This window comes from Octopus bimaculoides, chromosome 4 (genome assembly GCF_046866305.1).
Source record: "Octopus bimaculoides isolate indiv1 chromosome 4, ASM4686630v1, whole genome shotgun sequence".
In the NCBI taxonomy this organism is placed as follows: domain Eukaryota; kingdom Metazoa; phylum Mollusca; class Cephalopoda; order Octopoda; family Octopodidae; genus Octopus; species Octopus bimaculoides.
The window spans coordinates 122,998,714-123,021,131 of NC_142931.1; the positions used below are offsets into that span (position 1 = coordinate 122,998,714).

The 22,418-nt window shown below is 37.3% G+C and overlaps 2 protein-coding genes across 4 annotated transcripts in view; one reads left to right on the forward strand and one right to left on the reverse strand.

Moving 5' to 3' along the window:
• Nucleotides 1–15,107, forward strand: part of LOC106880302 (uncharacterized) — a 45,218-nt gene extending 30,111 nt beyond the window's left edge. For 2 of the 3 annotated variants that reach the window (XM_014930173.3, XM_089351330.1), the window contains exons 5-10: nucleotides 1,759–1,902; nucleotides 5,762–5,948; nucleotides 8,697–8,827; nucleotides 9,910–10,046; nucleotides 11,138–11,227; nucleotides 12,584–15,107. In XM_014930173.3, coding sequence (XP_014785659.1) covers nucleotides 1,759–1,902; nucleotides 5,762–5,948; nucleotides 8,697–8,827; nucleotides 9,910–10,046; nucleotides 11,138–11,227; nucleotides 12,584–12,776 — 882 coding nt within the window. In that variant the 3' untranslated portion in view covers nucleotides 12,777–15,107. The remainder of the gene's footprint in view (nucleotides 1–1,758; nucleotides 1,903–5,761; nucleotides 5,949–8,696; nucleotides 8,828–9,909; nucleotides 10,047–11,137; nucleotides 11,228–12,583) is intronic. The other variant, XM_014930174.3, reaches the window with a different exon arrangement.
• Nucleotides 15,108–15,964: 857 nt separating this feature from the next.
• The window catches only part of LOC106880301 (protein UXT), a 6,674-nt gene continuing 220 nt past the window's right edge, over nucleotides 15,965–22,418 (reverse strand). Inside the window, exons 2-5 of the mRNA XM_014930171.3 lie at nucleotides 22,009–22,090; nucleotides 20,368–20,441; nucleotides 17,121–17,292; nucleotides 15,965–16,089 (exon numbers count right to left, since the gene is read on the reverse strand). Coding sequence (XP_014785657.1) covers nucleotides 16,024–16,089; nucleotides 17,121–17,292; nucleotides 20,368–20,441; nucleotides 22,009–22,090 — 394 coding nt within the window. The 3' untranslated portion in view covers nucleotides 15,965–16,023. The remainder of the gene's footprint in view (nucleotides 16,090–17,120; nucleotides 17,293–20,367; nucleotides 20,442–22,008; nucleotides 22,091–22,418) is intronic.

The window sequence follows — 22,418 nt, forward strand, 5'->3', positions numbered from 1 at the left end:
CTCAAAACTGCTGCGACTTTGTGCCTAAATTAGAAGGAATTTAATTTACTCTATTACTGGTTTTGGTCATTGCAATGTGGTTATGCTGGATTATTACAGTCAAAGCTTCAGTCAGTAGCATTGACCCCCACCCCACCCTACCCCTAGTATTTATTTATTGATCTCAGAGATATGAAAAGCAAAGCAGACCTAGGTCTGACCATCACAATCTCTCATTTTTAACTCTCTGCTAAATGATGGTCTTGTACCAAAGTTAGAGGCCATTATTAAGTATGTAATATAATTGAGTGGAAAAGGAATCAGATAATTTTCCCTTTCTATGAGAAAGATAGAAGAATATATGGTCTTCAATGAGTAAAACTTTGGCGAGGGTGAACAAGAAGTTATGTGAAACATTCCATAAGTAATATGGTCTAATTTAACCCTTTTGATACCAACCTGCATGAGACTGCCCCTATTTCTATAATATAAATTTGCTGTTTATTGAACTAAATTAAAACCTTCCCCCAAAATTCTGTGTCATTTTCCCAAACACCAGCTTAAAAATGACTGAATTATTTACTAGATTCTTCATATTTTCAAAATCAATTCCATGAGGGATGTAGTCTAATTTAACCCTTTTAATACTAGCTTAGCTGAAATTGTCCCTAGTTCTATGACATAAACATACTGTTTTAACTAAGCTAAATTAAAACCTTCCTTCAAAATTCCATGTTATTTATGTCCCAAATACCAGCTTAAAAGTGATTAAATTATTTTACTAAATTCTCCATTACTTTCAAAATTAATTAAAGCAAAAAAATGCAGTGCATTTTAACAGTTTGTTGGCACTCCGTCGCTTACGACGACGAGGGTTCCAGTTGATCTGATCAACAGAACAGCCTGCTCATGAAATTAAAATGCAAGTGGCTGAGCACTCCACAGACACGTGTACCCTTAACGTAGTTCTCAGGGATATTTAGCGTGATATAGTGTGACAAGGCTGACCCTTTGAAATACAGGTACAACAGAAACAGGAAGAAGGAGTGAGAGAAAGTTGTGGTGAAAGAGTACAGCAGGGTTCGCCACCACCCCCTGCCGGAGCCTCGTGAAGCTTTAGGTGTTTTCGCTCAATAAACACTCACAACGCCCGGTCTGGGAATCGAAACCGCAATCCTATGACCGCGAGTCCGCTACCCTAACCACTGGGCCATTGCGCCTCCACATTTTAACAGTAATATACTCTTTTACTTGTTTCAGTCTTTTGACTATGGCCATGCTGGAGCACCACCTTTAGTCGAGCAAATCGACCCCAGGACTTATTCTTTAGAAGCCTAGTACTTATTCTATCTGTCTCTATTGCCGAACCGCTAAGTTACGGGGACATAAACACACCAGCATCGGTTGTCAAGCGATGTTGTGGGGACAAACACAGACACACAAACACATACATATATATATACATATTTACGACGGGCTTCTTTCAGTTTCTGTCTACCAAATCCACTCACAAGGCTTTGGTCGGCCCGAGGCTATAGTAGAAGACACTTGCCCAAGATGCCACGCAGTGGGACTGAACCCGGGACCATGTGGTCGGTAAGCAAGTTACTTACCACACAGCCACTCCTACGCCTATAAATATGGTAAAAAAAGAGTTAAATGTTTTAAATTTGCTGAAACCTGAATAAAATAATGAATGAAATTCTTTGAAAACAACAAAACAGCTTCCTTGAGATATTAACAATTAAAAACTTGCTGTTTGTATGTTTTCCTGTTTAGGTGTTAGTCCTGGATTCACTAATTGCTTGGGCTGGAGTAATTGATGAGCTGGATTTCTCCAAACGTTTGAAATATTGGTCTAAACATGGTTTTCCAGAGTTGAATGATACCAAAGGAACTGTTCCCAGTTTTACGATCCAAGAGGTCTGTATTGTTTCCCTGTCCCTTGGAAATTTTCATTTCATTGAAACCAGAATTTGATGAGGTTTCATTAAATTTCAACATGTATGAATTTCATGAATTATTAATTGTATTACTAATAGATGGAAGTGGGGCCTGGTACAGCCTTCTGGCTTGTGGGGCCTGGTACAGCCTTCTGGCTTGCCAGCCCTCGGTCAAACCATCCAACCTATGCCAGCATGGAAAGCAGACGTTAAACAATGATGATGAAGAAGTCGTTACTTGTAGATTATAAGCTAGTGACAGTCCCTATGCAGTTGCTCACTCTGCTAGAAATAATTGCCAGACTTCCCACAAATCCTCTATAAAAAAAGGAAGTATATTTTGAGTAATGTAGTCCTAGATGGAATGGATGATTGCAAAGCCTTTGATCATAAGTTTGTTGAATCAGAAGTTAACAATAACTACTAGATTACTATTATTACTACTGCAAGAGATATAATGTTACTACCACAACTAATGCAACACAGTTTTCCATCTTTCTTTGTTTAAATAGAAAAGATCATCATCATCGTTTAACGCCTGTCTTCCATGCTGGCATGGGTCGGATGGTTGACAGGAGCCGACCAGGTAGAAGACTACCCCAGGCCACTGTATCTGTTTTGGCATGGTCTTTATGGCTGGATGCCCTTCCTAACACCAACCACTCCACAGAATGGACTGAGTGCTTTTTACATGGCACCAGCAGAGGTGAGGTTAGTTTTGGCATGATTTTTACAGTGTGGACTGGATATTTTTTATGTGGAACCAGCACCGGCAGGGTCACCAAGTAACTTGCAAGATGAAGAATTTTGAGAAGAGCAGGGGCATTGGAGGAGGCGATCTTGTGTCATGATGAAAGATTAGAGAAAATTGTAAAATCAAAATTAAGTCCATATGGTTGTAACTACCATCTCCATTCTTTCTCATCAATGTAACACTCCACCATAACTTGCTGATATAGTCTGTCAACTATCCTATATTGGCCATCTTAAGCAGCAAGTTATAGAATCATTAACATGCCGAGCAAAATGCTTAGCATCATTTTGTCTGTCTTCACTTTGTGAATTCAAATTCCGTCAAGATTGGCTTTACCTTTCATCTTCTTGAGGTCAATGAAATAAGTAACAGTTGTGCATTTGGGGTGATGTAATCAACTCCCCCCCCCACACACACACACACAAAATTGCTGGCCTTGTGCCAAAATTTGAAACCAGTATTTATTTGGACATCTGAAGTCATAGACACTTAGACAAAGTCTGCAATTTCAAGGAAGGGGGTAAATCAATTGCATCGACTTCAGTACTCAACTGGTACTTATTTTATCAGCTCTAAAAGGATGAAAGACAAAGTTGACCATGGCAGAATTTGAACTCAGAACATAAAAATTCATAGCATTTTGCCCCCAATGTGCTAATAACTCTGCCAACTCGCTGCCTTAATAATAATAATCATCATCATCATCATCATCATCGTTTAACGTCCGCTTTCCATGCTAGCATGGGTTGGACGATTTGACTGAGGACTGGTGCAACCGGATGGCTACACCAGGCTCCAATCTAATTTGGCAGAGTTTCTACAGCTGGATGCCCTTCCTAACGCCAACTACTCAGAGAGTGTAGTGGGTGCTTTTACGTGTCACCCGCACGAAAACGGCCACGCTCGAAATGGTGTCTTTTATGTGCCACCCGCACAAGAGCCAGTCCAGGGGCACTGGCAACGATCTCGCTCGAAAACCCTACAAGGCCAGTCAGGCGGTACTGGCAACGGTCACGCTCAGGATGGTACATCTTATGTGCCACTCGCACAAGAGCCAGTCCAGGGGCACTGGCAACGATCTCACTTGGATTGCCGGGTCTTCTCACGCACAGCACATTTCCAAAGGTCTCGGTCAGTAGTCATCGCCTCGGTGAGGCCCAATGTTCGAAGGTCTTGCCTCACCACCTCAGCCCAGGTCTTCCTGGGCCTACCTCTTCCACGGGTTCCCTCAACTGTTAGGGAGTGGCACTTTTTCACGCAGCCATCCTCATTCATTCTCAGCGCAATCTTCTCTCTTGCACACCACTACTGACGCTTCTTATGTTCAGCTTTTCTCTCAAGATACTTACACTCTGACGGGTATGCACATTTACATTACACATCCAGCGGAGCATACTGGCTTCATTCCTTGCGAGCTTACGCATGTCCTCAGCAGTCACAGCCCATGTTTCACTGCCATGTAGCATGGCTGTTCGTACACATGCGTCATACAGTCTGCCTTTTACCCTGAGTGAGAGTCCCTTTGTCGCCAGCAGAGGTAAGAGCTCTCTAAACTTGGCCCAGGCTATTCTTATTCTAGCAGTTACACTTTCAGCGCACCCACCCCCACTACTAACTTGGTCACCCAGATAGCGGAAGCTATCAACTACCTCTAGTTTTTCTCCCTGGAATGAGATAGAAGTTGTTTCCTGTTTGTTTACAGTGTTTATTGCACCTGAACATCTGCCACATACAAAGACTAACTTTGTAGTTAATCTGCCTTTGGTATTGCTGCACCTCTTATGTGTCCATAGCTTGCGCCGGGTACATCTTATAGAGTTACTACCTACTCCTTTACTGCATACTGAGCAGGGCCATCTACCTGAAGGGGTTTGTGTTTTATCTACCTTCCTACTTATTAGGATTTTGGTTTTTGCTAGATTGACTCTAAGGCCCTTCGATTCTAGTCCTTGCTTCCACACCTTAAACTTCTCCTCTAGTTCTGATAGTGACTGCGCAATTAGTGCAAGGTCATCAGCATAGAGGAGCTCCCAGGGGCAACCTGTCTTGAATTCCTCTGTGATCGCCTGGAGGACTATGATAAATAGGAGGGGGCTGAGGACGGAACCTTGGTGGACCCCTACCTCTACCCGGAATTCATTACTGTACTCATTTCCAACCTTCACCTTACTGACAGCATCTCTGTACATGGCTCGCACAGCTCTCACTAACCATTCTTCTATCCCAAGTTTCCTCATTGACCACCAGATAAGGGATCGGGGGACCCTGTCAAAGGCTTTCTCCATGTCAACGAAGGCCAGGTACAGAGGTTTATCCTTGGCTAGATATTTCTCCTGCAGCTGTCTCACTAGAAATATGGCATCAGTGGTGCTTTTACCTGGCACGAACCCAAACTGCATCTCATCTAAATTGATTTGCTCCCTAATAATAATAATAATAATAATCCTTTCTACTAAAGGCACAAGGCTTGAAATTTTGGGGTCCACTGGTACTTAATTTATTGACCCCAGATGGTTGAAAGGCAAAGTCGACCTCAGCAGAATTTGAACTCAGGATGTAGCATCGGGCGAAATACCAATAAGCATTTTGTCCAGCATGCTAACAGTTCTGCTGGCTCACCACCTTACTAATAATAATAATTCTTTCTAATTTTGACTGGAGGAGCAAGTTGATTACATTGACCCCCCACTATGTGACTGGTATATAATATTTTATCGGCCTCAAAATAATGAAAGGCAAAGTTGATTTCAGCAGGATTTGAACTCAGAATGTAAAGAGCCAGATGAAATGCTGTTAAGCTTTTTATCTAACACATTAATAATTCTGCTAACTCACTGCCTTGTTTCAAATTTTGGCACAAAGCCAGCAATTTTATAAGGAGGGGACAAGTCAGTTACATCAATCCTAGTACTTCACTGGTACTTTAATTTAATGGCCCCCAAAAGGATGAAAGCAAAGCTGGCCTCAGTGGAATTTGATCTAAGAATGTAAAGAGTCAGAAGAAAAATAATAATAGTGATAGTAAATATATTACATTTTAAATAGAATAGAATATATTGTTTTTAAAATGTCTTTATATTTGAAGGTCCTCAAACAGCAGTCCTTTGAGGATGACCCACATTTAGCAGCTGAAGCTGTTTTACAAGAGGGCTATCTTCAAGACCCCATCAACTCTACAACAGAAAACTGCACTTTGGACCCTTGTCTAATCACTCCACCAGATGAATATTTCTTCAATGACAACTCAGCTGTTGTCCGAGCTGCTATCCTAGGTAAACTTGTTATGTCATGATTCTATTCCATTCCTCTTGATGAAACCCTAATTACAGTTTTAATTTAAGGATCCTGTAGAAACAATTATTATATTTATGTCAGGCGTTTTTGACATTAATATATTAATACCCCCTATTGAGGCATAAGTGAATCCAAATGCCTAGTCTTCAATAATGCTAGTGTTAATGATGATGTCATATATGAACACAAGGTCAGAGATTTATAAATGAGGACTATAGACAATTGAATGAACCCTAGTGTGTGATTACCACCACAAAGTCCACTCCTTGTTGCAGTATTATGGTTTATGTGCCTCAATGAATCTGAGAGCTACGCCAACAGAGCATCACAAAGGGAAGCAACTTTGCTTGAATTAATAGCAATATTTTAATGGCAAACTAAATTTTCTTTTTCATTCAAAGATTGGTATCTGTACTTGATTGAGTAACATTTTGCTGAAATTAAAACTTGATCTTACAAGTTGAACCTCTTACTACCTCATGTGTTGAATGTTGGTGGTTCAACCAGTTCAAAATTACATAACTTGTACAGGAATGTACTTGAAGTCATGAAGTTCTTTGCATGGAGGTATGATGGAAAGGTATCTTCTCTCTTCAAGATGTGGTCTGACATGCATAGTTGAAAAGAGTGGCTACCACAATCATTATATGCCAGGTCTTTGCGTCTTTTTTTTTTTTTTTTCTATGCAGGGTTGCTTTTCCTTCTGTCTTTCAGAAACCAGATATATTTCAAAAGGAATGTTATATTACATTTATATCAAGACCGAAATAAATGGGTGTGTTGGATGAATCTAGCTTTAAATGTATTCTCAGCTAATCTGAAATGTTTTTACTGTATCGTTTGCTAATTCTATATCTGCTTCCTGTGCTATTTCTTTTGACAGGCTTATGTCGTGTGTGCATGTAATGTTACTTGTTTCTTATCTTGCTTTTTATTGTCTAATGTGGTGATGATTAATTTAATGCTCTTAATGTATTTTCTGTGTTGCTTTCTTTTGTTAAAGATTTGTTGTATGTAGAATATTATTGTCCCTGCCATTATAATTTTAGTGCATTTACCCACAAAGCAAGAAATATGTAGTTTGATTTCCATATATGCAAGATAGCTGAAGGAACAAAGTCATAAATTCAAATCTAGTCTATGTGCTTCGTTGTCTCTGGGCAGAGCACTTTATTCTACATTGCTAGAGTTTATCCTAGATTTTAGAATAAGCACTAAATTATGTAGGTAGATCACCTATGTAGATTAGGCACCTATCCAGAGAAAGTTTATTTCTCATATCATCTGTTGTGTTTCTGGGTCTATGACATTATTCTACTCTACCTCATTTAATCCTTGCCACTGAGGGAAGAGATTCTAGATTACCTGGATATATTACCTGTGATAAACTAGTATCATACTCATGGGTATATTTGTCGTTCACTTTACATCATTAAACCAGAGACAAAGCACTGACCCTGCAAAGCTCCTCAAGGTTCAGGTAGCATTTCACTTTTAATGCTTACGCATACAAAGACGGTAGGTCGGCAGAATTGTTAGAGTAGCTGTAAAAATACCCAGTAGTGTTTAGTTATGATCCTTTATGTTCTGAGTTCAAACTATGTTGAAGGTCAATTTTGCCCTTCATCTTTCCAGGATCAATGAAATAGAGTACAAGTCAAATACTGGATGTCAATATAATTGACTATATCTCTCCCCCAAATTTGAGGCTGTATGCCCTATTTTATAAATCAGTATATTTACAGTTTAGCACATTTTCTGAGAGGGGAAATGATGATAAAATAAAGAAGAGGGGTGTAGAGCATGATAAAGATAAGAGTTAAACCAATATCTAATCAGGCTTCTAGAACCAACTTGAGTGATGATTGAGAGAGGAAGCAACCGCCTGGTAACAGTGACAATAGTGAGTATTTTCACTGGTAGATAGCTGAAGTTGGCCTCTAGCAATAATTAGTTGGGGATTCACAAGGCAACAAGGAAATCTCTACATGGTCACTTGATCTACTTGATTGTAACTAAATCTCTTCCAAATTACACTTTACTGTCTTTAAAAAAATAACACTCTGGCTGATGCAGTTCTAGATGACTGAAAACATAAGAACGGATAGTCATGATCAAGTGCCTATGATCATACATCTGCTCAGTCAGATTTAACCTAGGGCTAAATAACAGTAACACTTGGAGGGTTCATAATATCCTTACTGATAAATGAACACCTGTGGCTGTGTTTTGATTCATTGATTCAACAAGTGAATGGCTTCTTGGAATTTAGATGATTAATAGTTAAAACAGGTGATACAGGTTGTAGACAGATAGATGAGTTAGATAAGTGGGAGACTTAACCCCTTAGCATTTAAACTAGCCATACCCAGCTCAATTATCCCACCTATTTTATGTTAAAACCAGCCATATCTAACCTCACACACATACCCTACAATGTCATTCTAAAAATAAACAATCACGTCATCAAAATTTCAAAGCTATGAGATAATGCATGATTAATTCAAATCAATGTGAATAAATAAGCATTACACTTGACAGAATAATCTGGATACTGAAAGGTTAAAGATTTGATGTTAAATAATCGGGTGACCTCAGACTTTAGGCTGTAGGGTGCTGGCTACTCCTTTGTCCCAAGGAAGGGTTGATTCAAAGATAGAATTTATAATAAACAATAGAAAATAAACAAACACTGAGTAAACATTTGGATTTGTACATCATTGCAGGTATACCTTATTTCTATAATCTGTCTGAAGTTGCCAACAATTCTGTACGCATATGTCGCTCATCTCACAATCACCCAGAATGCATTGCTTCCTGTATTGCCATTACTGTTATTATTGCTTTACTGTTGCAAGTAAGTATCCAGTTATATTTTGTTTTGTTGTTATTAAGCCACTTGTCTTGACTATTGCTGGTAGCATGGGTTAGTTGTTAGAATTTAAATATTTGTGTTAATATCTATTGAAAATGACATCTCTCCAAGTAAGGGTAGTGTCAGACTACTGACTCAAACCGTTGGTGGTTTATATTGTATGCAGTGTCATAGCTAATAGGGGAGCAAGGGGAGTGACCACTCCTCCTCAAGCACATTTTCAAAATTGGCACCTTTCCAGCAATTTTTTAAAACTTTTTAGTTCACTTGTGCGATAATAGTCGAATCTTTTTTTTTTAATCATGTGACCTTGGAAGAACTTCCTAGAGTCATTACTTTATTTGACCAACCTCCAGTGTTTTTGAACTGTCTGCTCAATTTCCTGTAATGTGTAAGTGGCCACTGACATCTGAAGAACCAAAACAAACCCTGACGTCATAACCTCTCGACACTGGACGATACCATACAGTTTCATCTTTTTCAAATCACACCAACATCAGTAGTTCTAAGTTTCATACATAATGACATTGTCACTGCAACATGAAATTAATGAATGTAGACTAGAATCTTATGTATTATGACTAATGAAATACTTCATGTAATAGAAGAGAAATTAGTTTTAAAATGTTTGGTGTGTGTTGTGGCTCTTTTTTTGTTTATGTGCTCACTCCCGCTAACTTTAGAACCTGTCTATGTTACTTGTTGTATGACCAGTACTATGCCAGGCCCTTAACTAAGTCATTTAAGCCTTGAGAGCTCAGTTGGTCTTGCTGCAAATATATATATCATAGTATGGTATAGTTCACTATTTTAATGGAGAGAAGTGATATGTTATTGGTGTCAGCTTTTGTCATCTGGGTTTAAATCTCCAAGTGAGAAGCATGTGTACTAGAAATGATAATCTCTGTCAAAAACAATAAAATATGAAATGGTTATAGCTGGAAACCTTGATAAAGTGGTTTATTTGATCCTATGATTCTATACCATAGAGCTGAGCGGGGTAACCCAACAAAAACTCCAGATTTTCTTTCATAACTCTAAATTAACTTCTGTTCTTTGTACAGGGTTCTCATGACTTGAACAATATGGGGTCTGTCCGAGCCTTATTAAACACATCTGCTTTCCATGCCAATCCATATTTAAAAACTGATGAACAAAACAATGAATTTGAGTCTGTTTTAAGTGTTACATCTTTAAAAAGGTAAGTTGGATGAAAGTAAAATAACTATAAGTGGGTGGGATATGCAAGGAGATGAGGAGTTGAAAAATGAGAAAAGGTAGGGGGAAAAGCAAGTTCTTGAAGATAATTCACATGACTTTTCACATTTAGAAGAGAAGGGGATTATGATTGGTTGGAGCTGCACTTCTTTTACTTTGTTTCAGTCATTTGGCTGTGGCCATGCTGGGACACTGCCTTGAAGGGTTTTAGTCAAACAAATCAACCCCAGGACTTTTTTTTTTAAACCTAGTACTTATTCTATTGATCTCTTCTAGCTAAACTGCCAAGTTACAGGGATGTAAACTTATCAATACCAGTTGTCAAGTGGTGGTGGGGAACAAACACAGACACAAGAATATACATACATATATGATGGGCTTCTTTCAGTTTCCGTCTACCAAATCCACTCACAAAGCTTTGGTCAGCCCGAGGTTATAATAAAAGACACTCACCCAAAGTGCCACGCAGTGGGACTGAAAACTCTGTGATTGGGAAGCAAGCTTCTTACCACATGGTCACTCCCACACCTATGTTTTAATTGGGCAATCACTTAGTTTATCCAGCATGTAGCACTGGTCCTGGGTGTTGATTTTTTACAAATCAGAAAAGATAAGATAACACAGCCTTTCGATAGTTGTTATATATATCGTTGCTATTATGTTAAACTGTTGTATGTCCAAATTTGGCTTTTTTTTTTTTTTTTTTTTTCAATATTTGATCAAGCTATTGTATCTCCAGATGCCAAGATATGAAAATTGTCAAAGTATAGTACAACTGATTAGCATTTTTCAAAAATGTAGTAAGTCCTACATGCAACAGTTTTGCAAAAATATTTCTGACTGAAAATATCATACATGCATAGAGTTATGATTTTATGCACCCAAGAAAGTATTGTTGTTAAGCTGAAACCCATTTAACCCATGCCAGTATGGAAAGTGAACATAAAATAATGCTGGGAATCAAAGTTGTAAAAGCAAAAAAAAAATTTTTTTTTTTTTTTAATAGATAAAAATAATGATTTTGCTTCTATGCTAAAAAAAAAGTTGATTTTCTTTTCTTTTTTTTTATTGCAGTTTGAACATTCGTGAGGAGAGAAAAATGACACATACTTATAAACCTTTGGGATGTGCTGCACTTGCTGTGAAAACCACAAAAGGATACAGGTGAATTTTTGTTTTTAGCTTAATGTCTGTCTCTCATTATATATTTTATTGCAAGGTAGTGAGCTGGCAGAATTGTTAGAACACCAGACAAAATACTTAGTGGAACTTCATCCAATCTTTATGTTCTGAGTTCAAAATCCACTGAGGTCAACTTTGCCTTTTATTCTTAGCGGGTTGCTAAAATAAGTACCATCTGAGCACCAGGTCACAGTAATTGACTAACCCCATCCTCCCTAAATTTCAGGACTTGTGCCTATAGTTGAAAGGATTATATATTTCCGCTTATAATCTCTGAATTTATAGCCTGATTGAGGTTTTGACCTTTGTTGTATGATTGCAACCTTAGCTCATATGTAAGTCATTTCACAAACCTTTTGGGTTAACACAGTTAGTAATATGATAAGTGTTAAAGAATTGAGAGACAAATCACTTCTTGATAGAATACTAGTCTTTCATAGAGAATAATAGTTGCAAGCATGGCTAATAATTTTTCTGTACAGCAACATGGTTTTTGTGTTCAATCATACTGCAAGGCACCTTGGATAAGTGTCTTTAACTCCATCCCTGGGTTGACCAAAGCCTTCCCAGTAGATTTCCTAAATAGAAACTGAACAAAATCCTGTTGTATGTGTGTGTGTGTGTGTGCATGTACATACATTAATTAATTAATTAATTATATCTTTTAAGTTTGTTTAGGGCAAATGTTTTGAATATGCATATAAAAGTTCCTATTCTATTATGTTGGTTACGGCCTAATGATGCCAACTGGTGATAACAGTTTTTTGGGGTCGCACCAAGCTGTGCCAATATATTGTCGGATAAATGTAGTAATAATCATAGTAATAATCCTTAGATGGAATTTATAAATATTTTAATGAATCACTACGTGATTTGTGGAAATGTGCATAGTGATGCATTAAAATATTTATAAATTCCATCCAAAGATTATTGAACCATGCCAGCATGGAAAGCGAACATTAAATGATGATGATGATTATATATATATATATATATATATATATATGGTGTGAGTGTTTGTGTCTCCTTGTCTTGATATCGTACGAGTTATAAATGAACATCACCATCATAGAAGCAGTGTGCCTGGTTTACAGTCTTCTGAGTAAACATGGCCAGCCATTGTGAAATATTACCTAGCATGGAAATAAGTGAAGATTGGTGACGTGAAGGGCATCCAGCCAGAGAAAATCTGTCTCAATAAATTCTGTTTGATTCATGTAAGACGTGGTAATGTAGGCATTAAACCGATCATGACGATGGTGATGTGTGAGTCTTTGTTGTGTGCTTATATACCAATTGTGAACACAAATAATGTCATGTATCTCCTTTTACTTGCAGGGAATTCATCAGTGATTTGGTTCTTGAAGGTGGAGACAGTGCAAGCAATGCATGTGTGGCAGGGGCCATACTTGGTTGTCGCCTTGGTTACCTTCAACTTCCAAGTGATTGGCTAACAGAACTTCTTCCCCAACAAGTCAGCTGGTTAAATGTCAAAGTGAATTCCTTACTTGACATGTTGGGACTTCCATAACTATGTAACTGAGATTTTTGGAGTAGTTATGTGATGCTCTCAGAGACATTTGTTATCATATTTCATCTCAACATCATAATCCTTACCGTCATCATTATCACCATTGTTCTCATGATTATGATCTCTGAGATGTTCTAGAATTTGAGTTCTGTGTCAAACATATTTGGCTGAAGATGATAGCAGAGAGGATGAAGAAGTAGGAAGAGGCTAGAGGTGCAACTTAATCAGAGATTTCCCTCTATCACAGTGTATTTTCTTCAGTGTCATGTGTCAGTGCAAATTGTGTTTTATGTGTGTGGAGATTGAACAAGAGCTCGACTTCTACTTAAGAATGGAATGTTACTGAGCTCAGATATTTATATAAATATATATATTTTCTGTACTGCTGATCTACTTTAAAAATGAGGTTGTGTCTGAAGATTTAACACATTGAATAAACAAGCTCAAAATCACAGAATTTAAGAAAGAGAGTATACAGTTTAACAGATGTGTCCAGTGTGTGTTTGCCAGGAGAACCAGTTTAAAAAGTATCTGGTGCTATTGAAGCCAGTTTTAGACTTTTTTTATTTATTGGTTGGACCAAGCTGAAAGGTATGGAAGTCAGGGAGATAGTTCTGTGTTTAAAGATTAGACAAAATAGTTTTGGAGGTGAAGTATAATAGTATAAGGAAAGAACAGGCAGATATTAATGGGTCGGTATTGTTGGTAATGGGACTGGCATAAAATAACTGCTGCTCATGAAAATGATGTTAAATTGTTGCTAATGAAAATGATGTTAAACTGTTGTTAATGAAAGCAATGTTAAACTGTTTGTAATTGAAAATTTTATTAAACTGTTGGTAAATTCAAGTGATGGTATTAAACTGTTGGTAAATGAAAGGGTGGTTTGAAGTGTTGGGATAAAACTTGTTTGAAACTTGTTAAAAATTGTTAGTAACGGAACAAATAATTGTTGATAATGAAATGAAAATTGTTGATGATAAAACATTTACCAACAAAACTGTTGGTAAGTGAACTTTTAAAACTATATATATGTGTATGAAACTGTTGGCAATAAGGCAGTTGCAATTAAATTGTTGGTAAACAAACTGAAGATAAAATTGTTAAATTGTTAGAAAATGTTTATTTTTCTAAAACTAACAACAGAAAAATTTATATTTTAAGATGTTGGTAATTGTCAATATAATAACTATCGTCATTATTTGTATTGTTTAGTCATCATTAAAAGATTGGTTTTCTTACATCTTGGGCTTATCTCTTTCTAATCTGTATTCACTGCAGTAATTGAACTCAGCACTACTCGATAACAAAAGATGCTGTTCATTGACAGCATTCAGCTAGCTGTGTCACTTCACAATGCCCCCTCCCACTTTTTTTTTCACAGCCAGATGGCATTAGCTCTTTGGGTGTGTATTGGCAAGAGATAACATGTTGTCATAGTAATAGGCTATCAAATGCTGAATATAGAGCACATAAATGTCTGGTGTTGTTAAATTTGACTAAATACACTCAAATCTGCTCATACGAGTGGTGTGGCTGTATGGTGAAGAAGTTTGCTTCCCAACCACATGGTTTCAGGTTCAGTCCTGCATGGCACCATGGGCAACTGTTCTCTACTATAGTCTCTGGCCAAGCAAAGCTTTGTGAGTGGTTTTGGTAGACTGAAACTAAAAGAAGTCCATCATATATATATGTGTGTGTGTGTGTCTATGTCCATTTGTGTACCCTTGTCTTGACAGTTGTGAGTTAACACTATCATACAAGCATTGTCATTGATTTCCAATATTGTGCAAATATGTCCGACCCTTAGGGTAAGGGTTGGTGACTGGAAGAACATCTGGTTGTAGAAAATCTGCTCCATCCAACCCATGCAAGTATGGAAAGTGGACGTTGAAATGATAATATTGTTGAATCGTGCTTTTTGAGGCACAGAAACTGGTAGTTCTGGTCTGCAATGGACCATATGGTGGCTCATTCAATTTCTGTTTGAGAACTAAATATGTGAGGCTTTCTTTACATTTGCATTTAACAGCGCCTCATTCAGCATGACAACAGTCAAATTACTGAAACTAGTTCTAAAATAACATTCAAATGTAATTAAGCTATCATCAGGGAATAGTTACAAGAATAAAAATTTAAATATCTATATTTTAAATAAATCAAATTTCGTATTTAATTTTTTCACTAAATTTCTTATTTATAGAAGTAATATTTTTATTTTGAATATTTATTATTTTTTTTTTTTTGTGCTGAGATGGTTGAACAAATTGGTATGAAAATGGTGAATGTATTATCTCAAGATAATAAAAATTGTTTGTGGGAAGCTGCTAATTTGTTTCTGTTTTTCTTTATTATTCAAAGGTCATTGTTATTGGCTGGAGCAGCAGAATCAGTTGTGGTGTGCTGGATTGTGTGTTCATTTCTCTTTGTTTCCATCTGTGCCACCCTCGTAAGTGTGCCATAGGGCTCCCCATATGTGCAGCCCACGTAAGTGTGCCATAGGATTCCCCATATGTGCCAACGTAAGTGTGCCATAGGGCTCCCCATATGTGCCGCCGAGGAAACTAACGGAAAGTAAAGGTAACGAAACGGATGTGCCACCCTCTAAGTGTGCCACTTTCTAACTGTGTCACACTCGTATGTGTGCCATAGGGCTCCCCATATGTGCCACCCTTGTAAGTGTGCCATAAGGCTCCCCATATGTGCCACCCTCGTAAGTGTGCCATAGGGCTCCCCATGAACGGAAACTTAAACTGTTGCTTGTGGAAGTTTCATCATCTTCACAATTTTATTGGCAGTGTGCATAGCGTGTACCAAAACAACAATGGCAGAACGATTCTGTTGTCAAATCAGTTTGCTATTTACCTGAAAAATAAAGAGGCAGCTTAGGTTTTCAAGCAAGCAAGGATTTGTCAAAAAATGAAATGTTAAACCCAGTAAGTTAACTGCTTAAAATTGGTCTCAATTTATGTGCAAGACCCTATATGGTTCATGATTAGAGAAATGGAGATAGTGATAGTGTATGACTATATAGTTAATAAACAGTTTGGCATTTTAGCATCACAGTTAATATACTTCTTGCATGGATGGAATGTTTTTACATACACCATATTCTTCAGTTAGCTGTCAGAACTACCATTATCGTGATTCCATTAAACTAAGACAATTAGAAGAAGAAGAAAAAAACATCATGGAAGAAATATTTTATTTGTTTATTATTTACAGATATGTAGAATTTATTTAGTTGTTATGCAAAAATATCAATCTGTGGTTTAGGTAATTCATCATCAATATTCTGGATGTTACGTAGTGTCTGCAATAAATAAATATCAATTTGGTTAAGCAGAGAAAAAAATATTTATATGAAATAATATTTAAAATTCAGAAAGTTTCAGTCGGTTATATATTAATCTTATACATCTTTTTCTGTGACCCACAAAAACATCAGACAAAAACCTCTACTTTTTGAAGCTGCATGCAGCTTACTGGTTAAACTCTCAATTTCATGGGAACCAAGAGCCATCTCGTTTCATAGTTTGTGCTTCCCTGGAGTCAGAAACCATCTTAAGTTAGAACTTGTGTGTCACTGGAGCCAGGATCTCTTTCATGGTAGGGCTATGTTTTACTGGAGCTAGAGACCATTTCAGTTCTAGATCAGTATGTTTGTCACCTCCATTCACACTCACAAAATCCCAAAAGATTTACATAAAACAGGAGTCTACACGAAAGGAATTTTACAATCACAGAACTCATTCAATATATGAAATTTTGAAAAAAAAAAATGCATCAAGAAAAAAAGCAAACAGAAATCAGAACTATTCTTCAGCCTGAACCCACTTCCATTACATTCAAAATATTTATCTTTAACAAAAACTATTAGTTGTAGAAAAATAATGTAGTCCATTGTTTCTGGCTTTGAGCTATAGCTGGCCTGGTCAGTTTGATACCAACTATTTGTGCCACATAAGTACACCAGCTGAGCACTTTGAAATGATTCAGTCACCTACAAGTATAGCACTCAGTAGGAATTAAAAACATTCATGCATATTTTCTTTTGGAGAAAGATCAGCTCTACTACATCAATTCCACACTCTACTATGAAAAGCACATTTGCTAGAAGTTGCAGACTTATGGTCATGCATGTTAGGCCAACATTTAACCCTTTAAAATTTAAACCTGCCATGTCCGACTTCTCACACCAACACTAGTATATCATTCAGAAAGTAAACAATCACATTATCAAAATCTGGAATGTGAATAAATAAGCATTATGTTTGACAGAACAGTCAGAATGCTAAAGAGTTAAACAAGAATTCTAAATAATGAAAAAGTAATAGCAAGTACCTCAAGCACCAACTTGATGTTGGCTTTCACTTTTGCAGCCTGTTTAGTAAGAATATCTGCCTTTTCATTCAATAATTGAGTTTTCTGGTCAATAAATTTGAGTGCTTGTTGGAAGGTAAAGTCCACAAAGAAGCCATAACCCACAGAAACAAAAATGGAACTAGTTTTGTGTCTGCAAGAAATGCAAGAATAAATGCCAAAGTATTAATTTTTAAATTCAAAGAATTTATTCCATGCCACAACAGTTACAAAGAGATTTTTAAGATGAATTCTTAAAACAAAGTAAATCGTTAGCAGTTGTGAGAATATACCAACAAATATCTTAATGAACTAACAACTATCACAGTGAATTCTATATGGATGTTCAACTTAACAACAAAAAAAAACAGAAAACAGTAGCAACCAAATATCCCTAAAATCATCATCATCATCGTTTAACGTCCGCTTTCCATGCTAGCATGGGTTGGACGATTTGACTGAGGACTGGTGAAACCGGATGGCAACACCAGGCTCCAATCTGATTTGGCAGAGTTTCTACAACTGGATGCCCTTCCTAACGCCAACCACTCCGAGAGTGTAGTGGGTGCTTTTACGTTTCACTCTCACACTGATTTCTAAAAATTAAAATAAAAAAGTGTATAACTAGAAATACTTTATCTAAAAGGTTTGCAAGATTAAGGCTGACCTGAGGCTAAACAACTACATATAAACCATATAATCATAGAAAAATGGATATGAAGTAACAATCATTGCACTTCTAACTGGGCTAACCCAATGCAAGTTGTGTTAGCCCTGTTAACATAATAAGATAGGAAGAATGAACTAACAAAATCTGTTTCTCTATCATGTCTCTTTGTTGAGATAGTGATAAGCTGACAGGACTGTTGGAGTATCGAACAAAATTCACCAATGTCAACTTTGCTTCTCATCTTTACAGGGTCATTAAAATAAAGTGCCAATCAATGTAATTAACTATCCCACTCACGCTAAAATTGCTGGCCTTCTGCTAAAATTTGAAACCATGACTATTGTTAGTCTTATTAAAAGACAGAAAGGTGGCAAGCTGGCAGAATCGTTAGCAGAGTGGAAATGCTTAGCAGGATTTCACCTGTCGCTACATTCTGTGTTGAAATTCCACCGAGGTCAACTTTGCCTTTCCTCTTTCAGGGTCAATAAACCCAGAACCAGTTGACTACTGGAGTCGATGTAATCGACTAGTCCCCTCCCGCAAGATTTCAGGCCTTGTGTCTATAACAAAGGATTAATAAAAGACAGAGAGCTAGCAGAACAGTTAGCATGTTTGGAAAGATGTTTAGTGGCATTTTTTTTTCAGCTTTACTTACTGAGATCAAATAATGCTGAGGTTGACTTTGCCAGTACAAGGTGAGCACTAGGGTCACTGTAATCAACTAGTCTCCTCTCCCAACAGTTCAGGCCTTATGCCTGAAGTAGAAAGGATTTATTATCAATTTACTGGTTGGTCAGGACTGGCCATGCTGGAACACCACCTTCAACTTGATACACTAGTAAACAAAAAGTGTGCACATATAGGTGTAGGCATGGCTGTGTGGTAAGAAGCTTGCTTCTCAACCACACGGTTCCAGATTCAGTCCCACTGTGTGGTATCTTGGGTGTCTTCTACTACAGCCTCATGCCAACCAAAGCCTTGTGAGTGGATTTGGTAGACAGAAACTGAAAGAATCCTGTCGTGTCAAATTACCAAGATCTTTAGCAATATGCCATGCTTAAGAAAACCCATCAAGCCAAGTGAAATGTTAGTTGTGGCAGATATTGGTGTCATGCAAATGGCAACCATGTCAGCACCCATTACACTCTTGGAGTGGTTGGCATTAGGAAGGGCATCCAGTCATAAAAAACCATACAGAATCAGACTGAACTTAGTGCAGCCCCTCAGCTTACCAGCCCTGGTTAAACCATTCAACCTATGCCAGCATGGACAACGAACATTAAACGATGATGATGATGATGATGATATACACTATCTAGTCAGTATACTTTTAAATAGATATACTCTGACTGGGTTCCCATGTATCTCCTCTACAGCAAAACACCTGTTTCTATCCCTCTGTCACACTCTAACCTCTCATCGCCTGGCACTAGGCCACCTCCTCCAATACCCCCACCCTGCATCCTCTTAAAGGATCTTCATTTTGCAAGTCACTTGGTGACCCCACCAGTGCTGGTGCACCCAGTCTGTACTGCAAAGTAGTTAATGTTTGGAACAGCATCCAGTTGTAAAAACCCAGCCAAAACAAACAGTGAAGCCTGGTGAAGTCTTTTGCCAGGCCAGTTCCTGTTGAATCATCCGACCCATGCCAACATAGAAAAGAGACGTTAAATGATGATGATGAATATGATATTATTATGTTTCTAATAAGTATATTATTATGTTATCTAATAAGTTTAATATCATTTATATACTATCTCGTCAATATCCATGTTTACCTTCAGGCATGACTATAGGTGCAAGTATGAACTGTGTGGTTAAGAAGCTTTCCAACCATGTGGTCTTGGGTCCAGTCCCACTGCATGGCACCTTGGGCAAGTGTCTTCTACTAAAGCCATGGGACAACTAAAATCTTGTGAGTGGATTTAGTAAATGGGAAATGAAAGAAGTTCATCATGCATGTGTATGTGTGCACATGTCTGTGTACTTTTGTCTAGACATCATGTGATGGTTGTAAACGAGCATCATTGTCATATAAGTGAGGTTGTTCATTTCCAATCTTCCCTGAAAAACATGTCTAGCTACGGGAAAATAAAAACCTTGCTTGGTAACAGTTGAGGGTCAGTGACAAGAAGGGCATCTGACCTTAGGAAATCTGCCTCAATAAATTCCACCTGACCCATGAAAGCATGGAAAAGTGGACAGTAAATGATGATGATCTTCAATATATAGATTTACATTGTTGTTTAGTCAATTAAGCTATAAAACAAGCTGTTAGTTTGCTCTAGTTTGTGTGAGTGAAAAATAAAATGAACAGGCTCCAAGCTCCACTTCACAGATGAGTGTCAGTGGCTGGAAAGGCATCCATCCACCTGTAAAAGCAACTACTCCAATAGATAAACAATCTCACTCATATATGCAAGGAAAACATATGTTAGTCTTAAAATATATTTTCTTACTTTCTTTCAGATGACTTTTTTTATTATATAAATGTAATCCATTAGTTTATTATTAAGATATGATGTATAAACAAAACAATAACATATATATTCAACTTACACTTTAGCTTGGACATAAAAATTACAACCGAGATCTACTTGTGTCTTAAGTTGCTCATCTTTTGGATCCAAGTCCTAAAGAATATATAAAATAATAATTATATACAACACAATATAAAATAATTTGAACACTAAAATGATATATGTACACTATACTCTACTAAATAAACAACTCTGTTATACTAAGTAATACTAAACAGCATATAATACCATACAACACAATGCACTACTCTATAAAATTCAATATTATAGAGTAGTATTAAGATGGCAAGCTGACAGAATCGTTAGCATGCCAGGCAAAATACTTAGCAGTATTCACTTGTAGCTTCACACCATGCAAGCCCAGCAGAGATCTAGTTCTGTCTCTAACTTTCTTGTACATGAGAAGGCAAAACTGGATTTTATGGTTACCAGTAGCATGTTTCCATCAGCCTATGAATGGAATTAGTTCTGACCTGACATCAATATTTAAACAGAATATTAAAAAGCTGAAGTTGAATAAAGTATGTAATGTATGTGTCTTTGTAGAGCCACCGTTATATTCACTTTTACTTAATTGTTATTTTTCATAATATCATCGTCATCATCATTTAATGTCCATTTTCCATATTGGCAGGGTTGAATGGTTTGACAGGAACTGGTAAGTCAGAAGACAGCACCAAGTTCTATTATCTCCTTTGGCATGGTTTCTATGGCTTGATGCCCTTCCCAATGCCAACCACTTTACAAAGAGTATTGGGTGCTTTTTACGTGGCACCAGCAGTAGTGAGATCACTAAATAATTTACAAGACAAAACCCCCTCAGCTGAGTGGGGGAGTAGTATTGAAGAAGGTCACTTTGTGTCAGATGGGAGGTTAGAATACGAGTAGAGGGATAGGAATAGGCATTTTGCAGTAAAGGAGATACACAGCTACTTCAGTAGGAGAGATGGAGAGAAGAGGGAGAGAGGAACAAGAGAAGATGGTGATACTGATATGTCCAGGAAGTAGTGTGCATGTTTGTGTGTGTGTGTGTGTATGTATGTGTCCCCTTATCTTGACATTGCATAATGGTTGTAAATGAGCATTGTTCATTTCCAGTTTTCCATGGGAAATATGTTGACCCATGGGGAAATATTACTGTGTTTGAAAACAGGTGAAAGCTGGTGACAAGAAAAATCTGCCTTAACAAATTCTATCTAAACCATGCAAGCATGTAAAGTCATCATCATCGTTTAACGTCTGCTTTCCATGCTGGTATGGGTTGGACGGTTTGACTGAGGACTGGCAAGCCAGAAGGCTGCACCAGGCTCCGATCTGATCTGGCAAGGCTTCTACAGCTGGATGCCCTTCCTACTGCCAACTACTCCAAGAGTTTAGTGGGTGCTTTTTACATGCCACCAGCATGAGGGCCAGTCAGGCAGCACCTGGCAACAACCACACTCGAATGGTGCTTTTTACATGCCACTGGCACGGTGTCAGTCAGGCAGTACTGGCATCAGCCACAACAATGATTTCACTTGACTGAACAGGTTTTCTCAAGCACAGTTTATTGCCCAATGATTGAAGGGTACTCTTAAATGGGCCAGTTATGGAAAATTGAAAATTAAAATGCTGATGATAACAAAGCAATATTTTTATATACTGATTTCTAATTACTAACCTGCAATCGTTCAATCATAGACTTTAATTGTAAGTATTCTGAAATTTCTCCATAAATAGTCTCTCGCTGCTCCAATATGTTCCTACGATAATCAAAAATAAAACATTTATTAATTTTTATGGATTTTTAAGAATATAATTTTTGACACTATTAACCTCATTCTTTTGAGATATATGAATTTTTTGTTAATATTTACATTTACATTAAATAATCTAGATATTCAAAAAAAATGTTCACATCTCATCTGAAATATTTTGAAGATTTGTCTGGAATTAAGACCTAATTTAATATTGCTTACAGAACAATGAAATATATAAATATATTCTTATTTCACTGATTTTACAGTTATGGAACTATCTTGCTTTTTTCCTTGCCCTTGTAGGAATCTTGCAGGCGTGAAGTGGATTCGA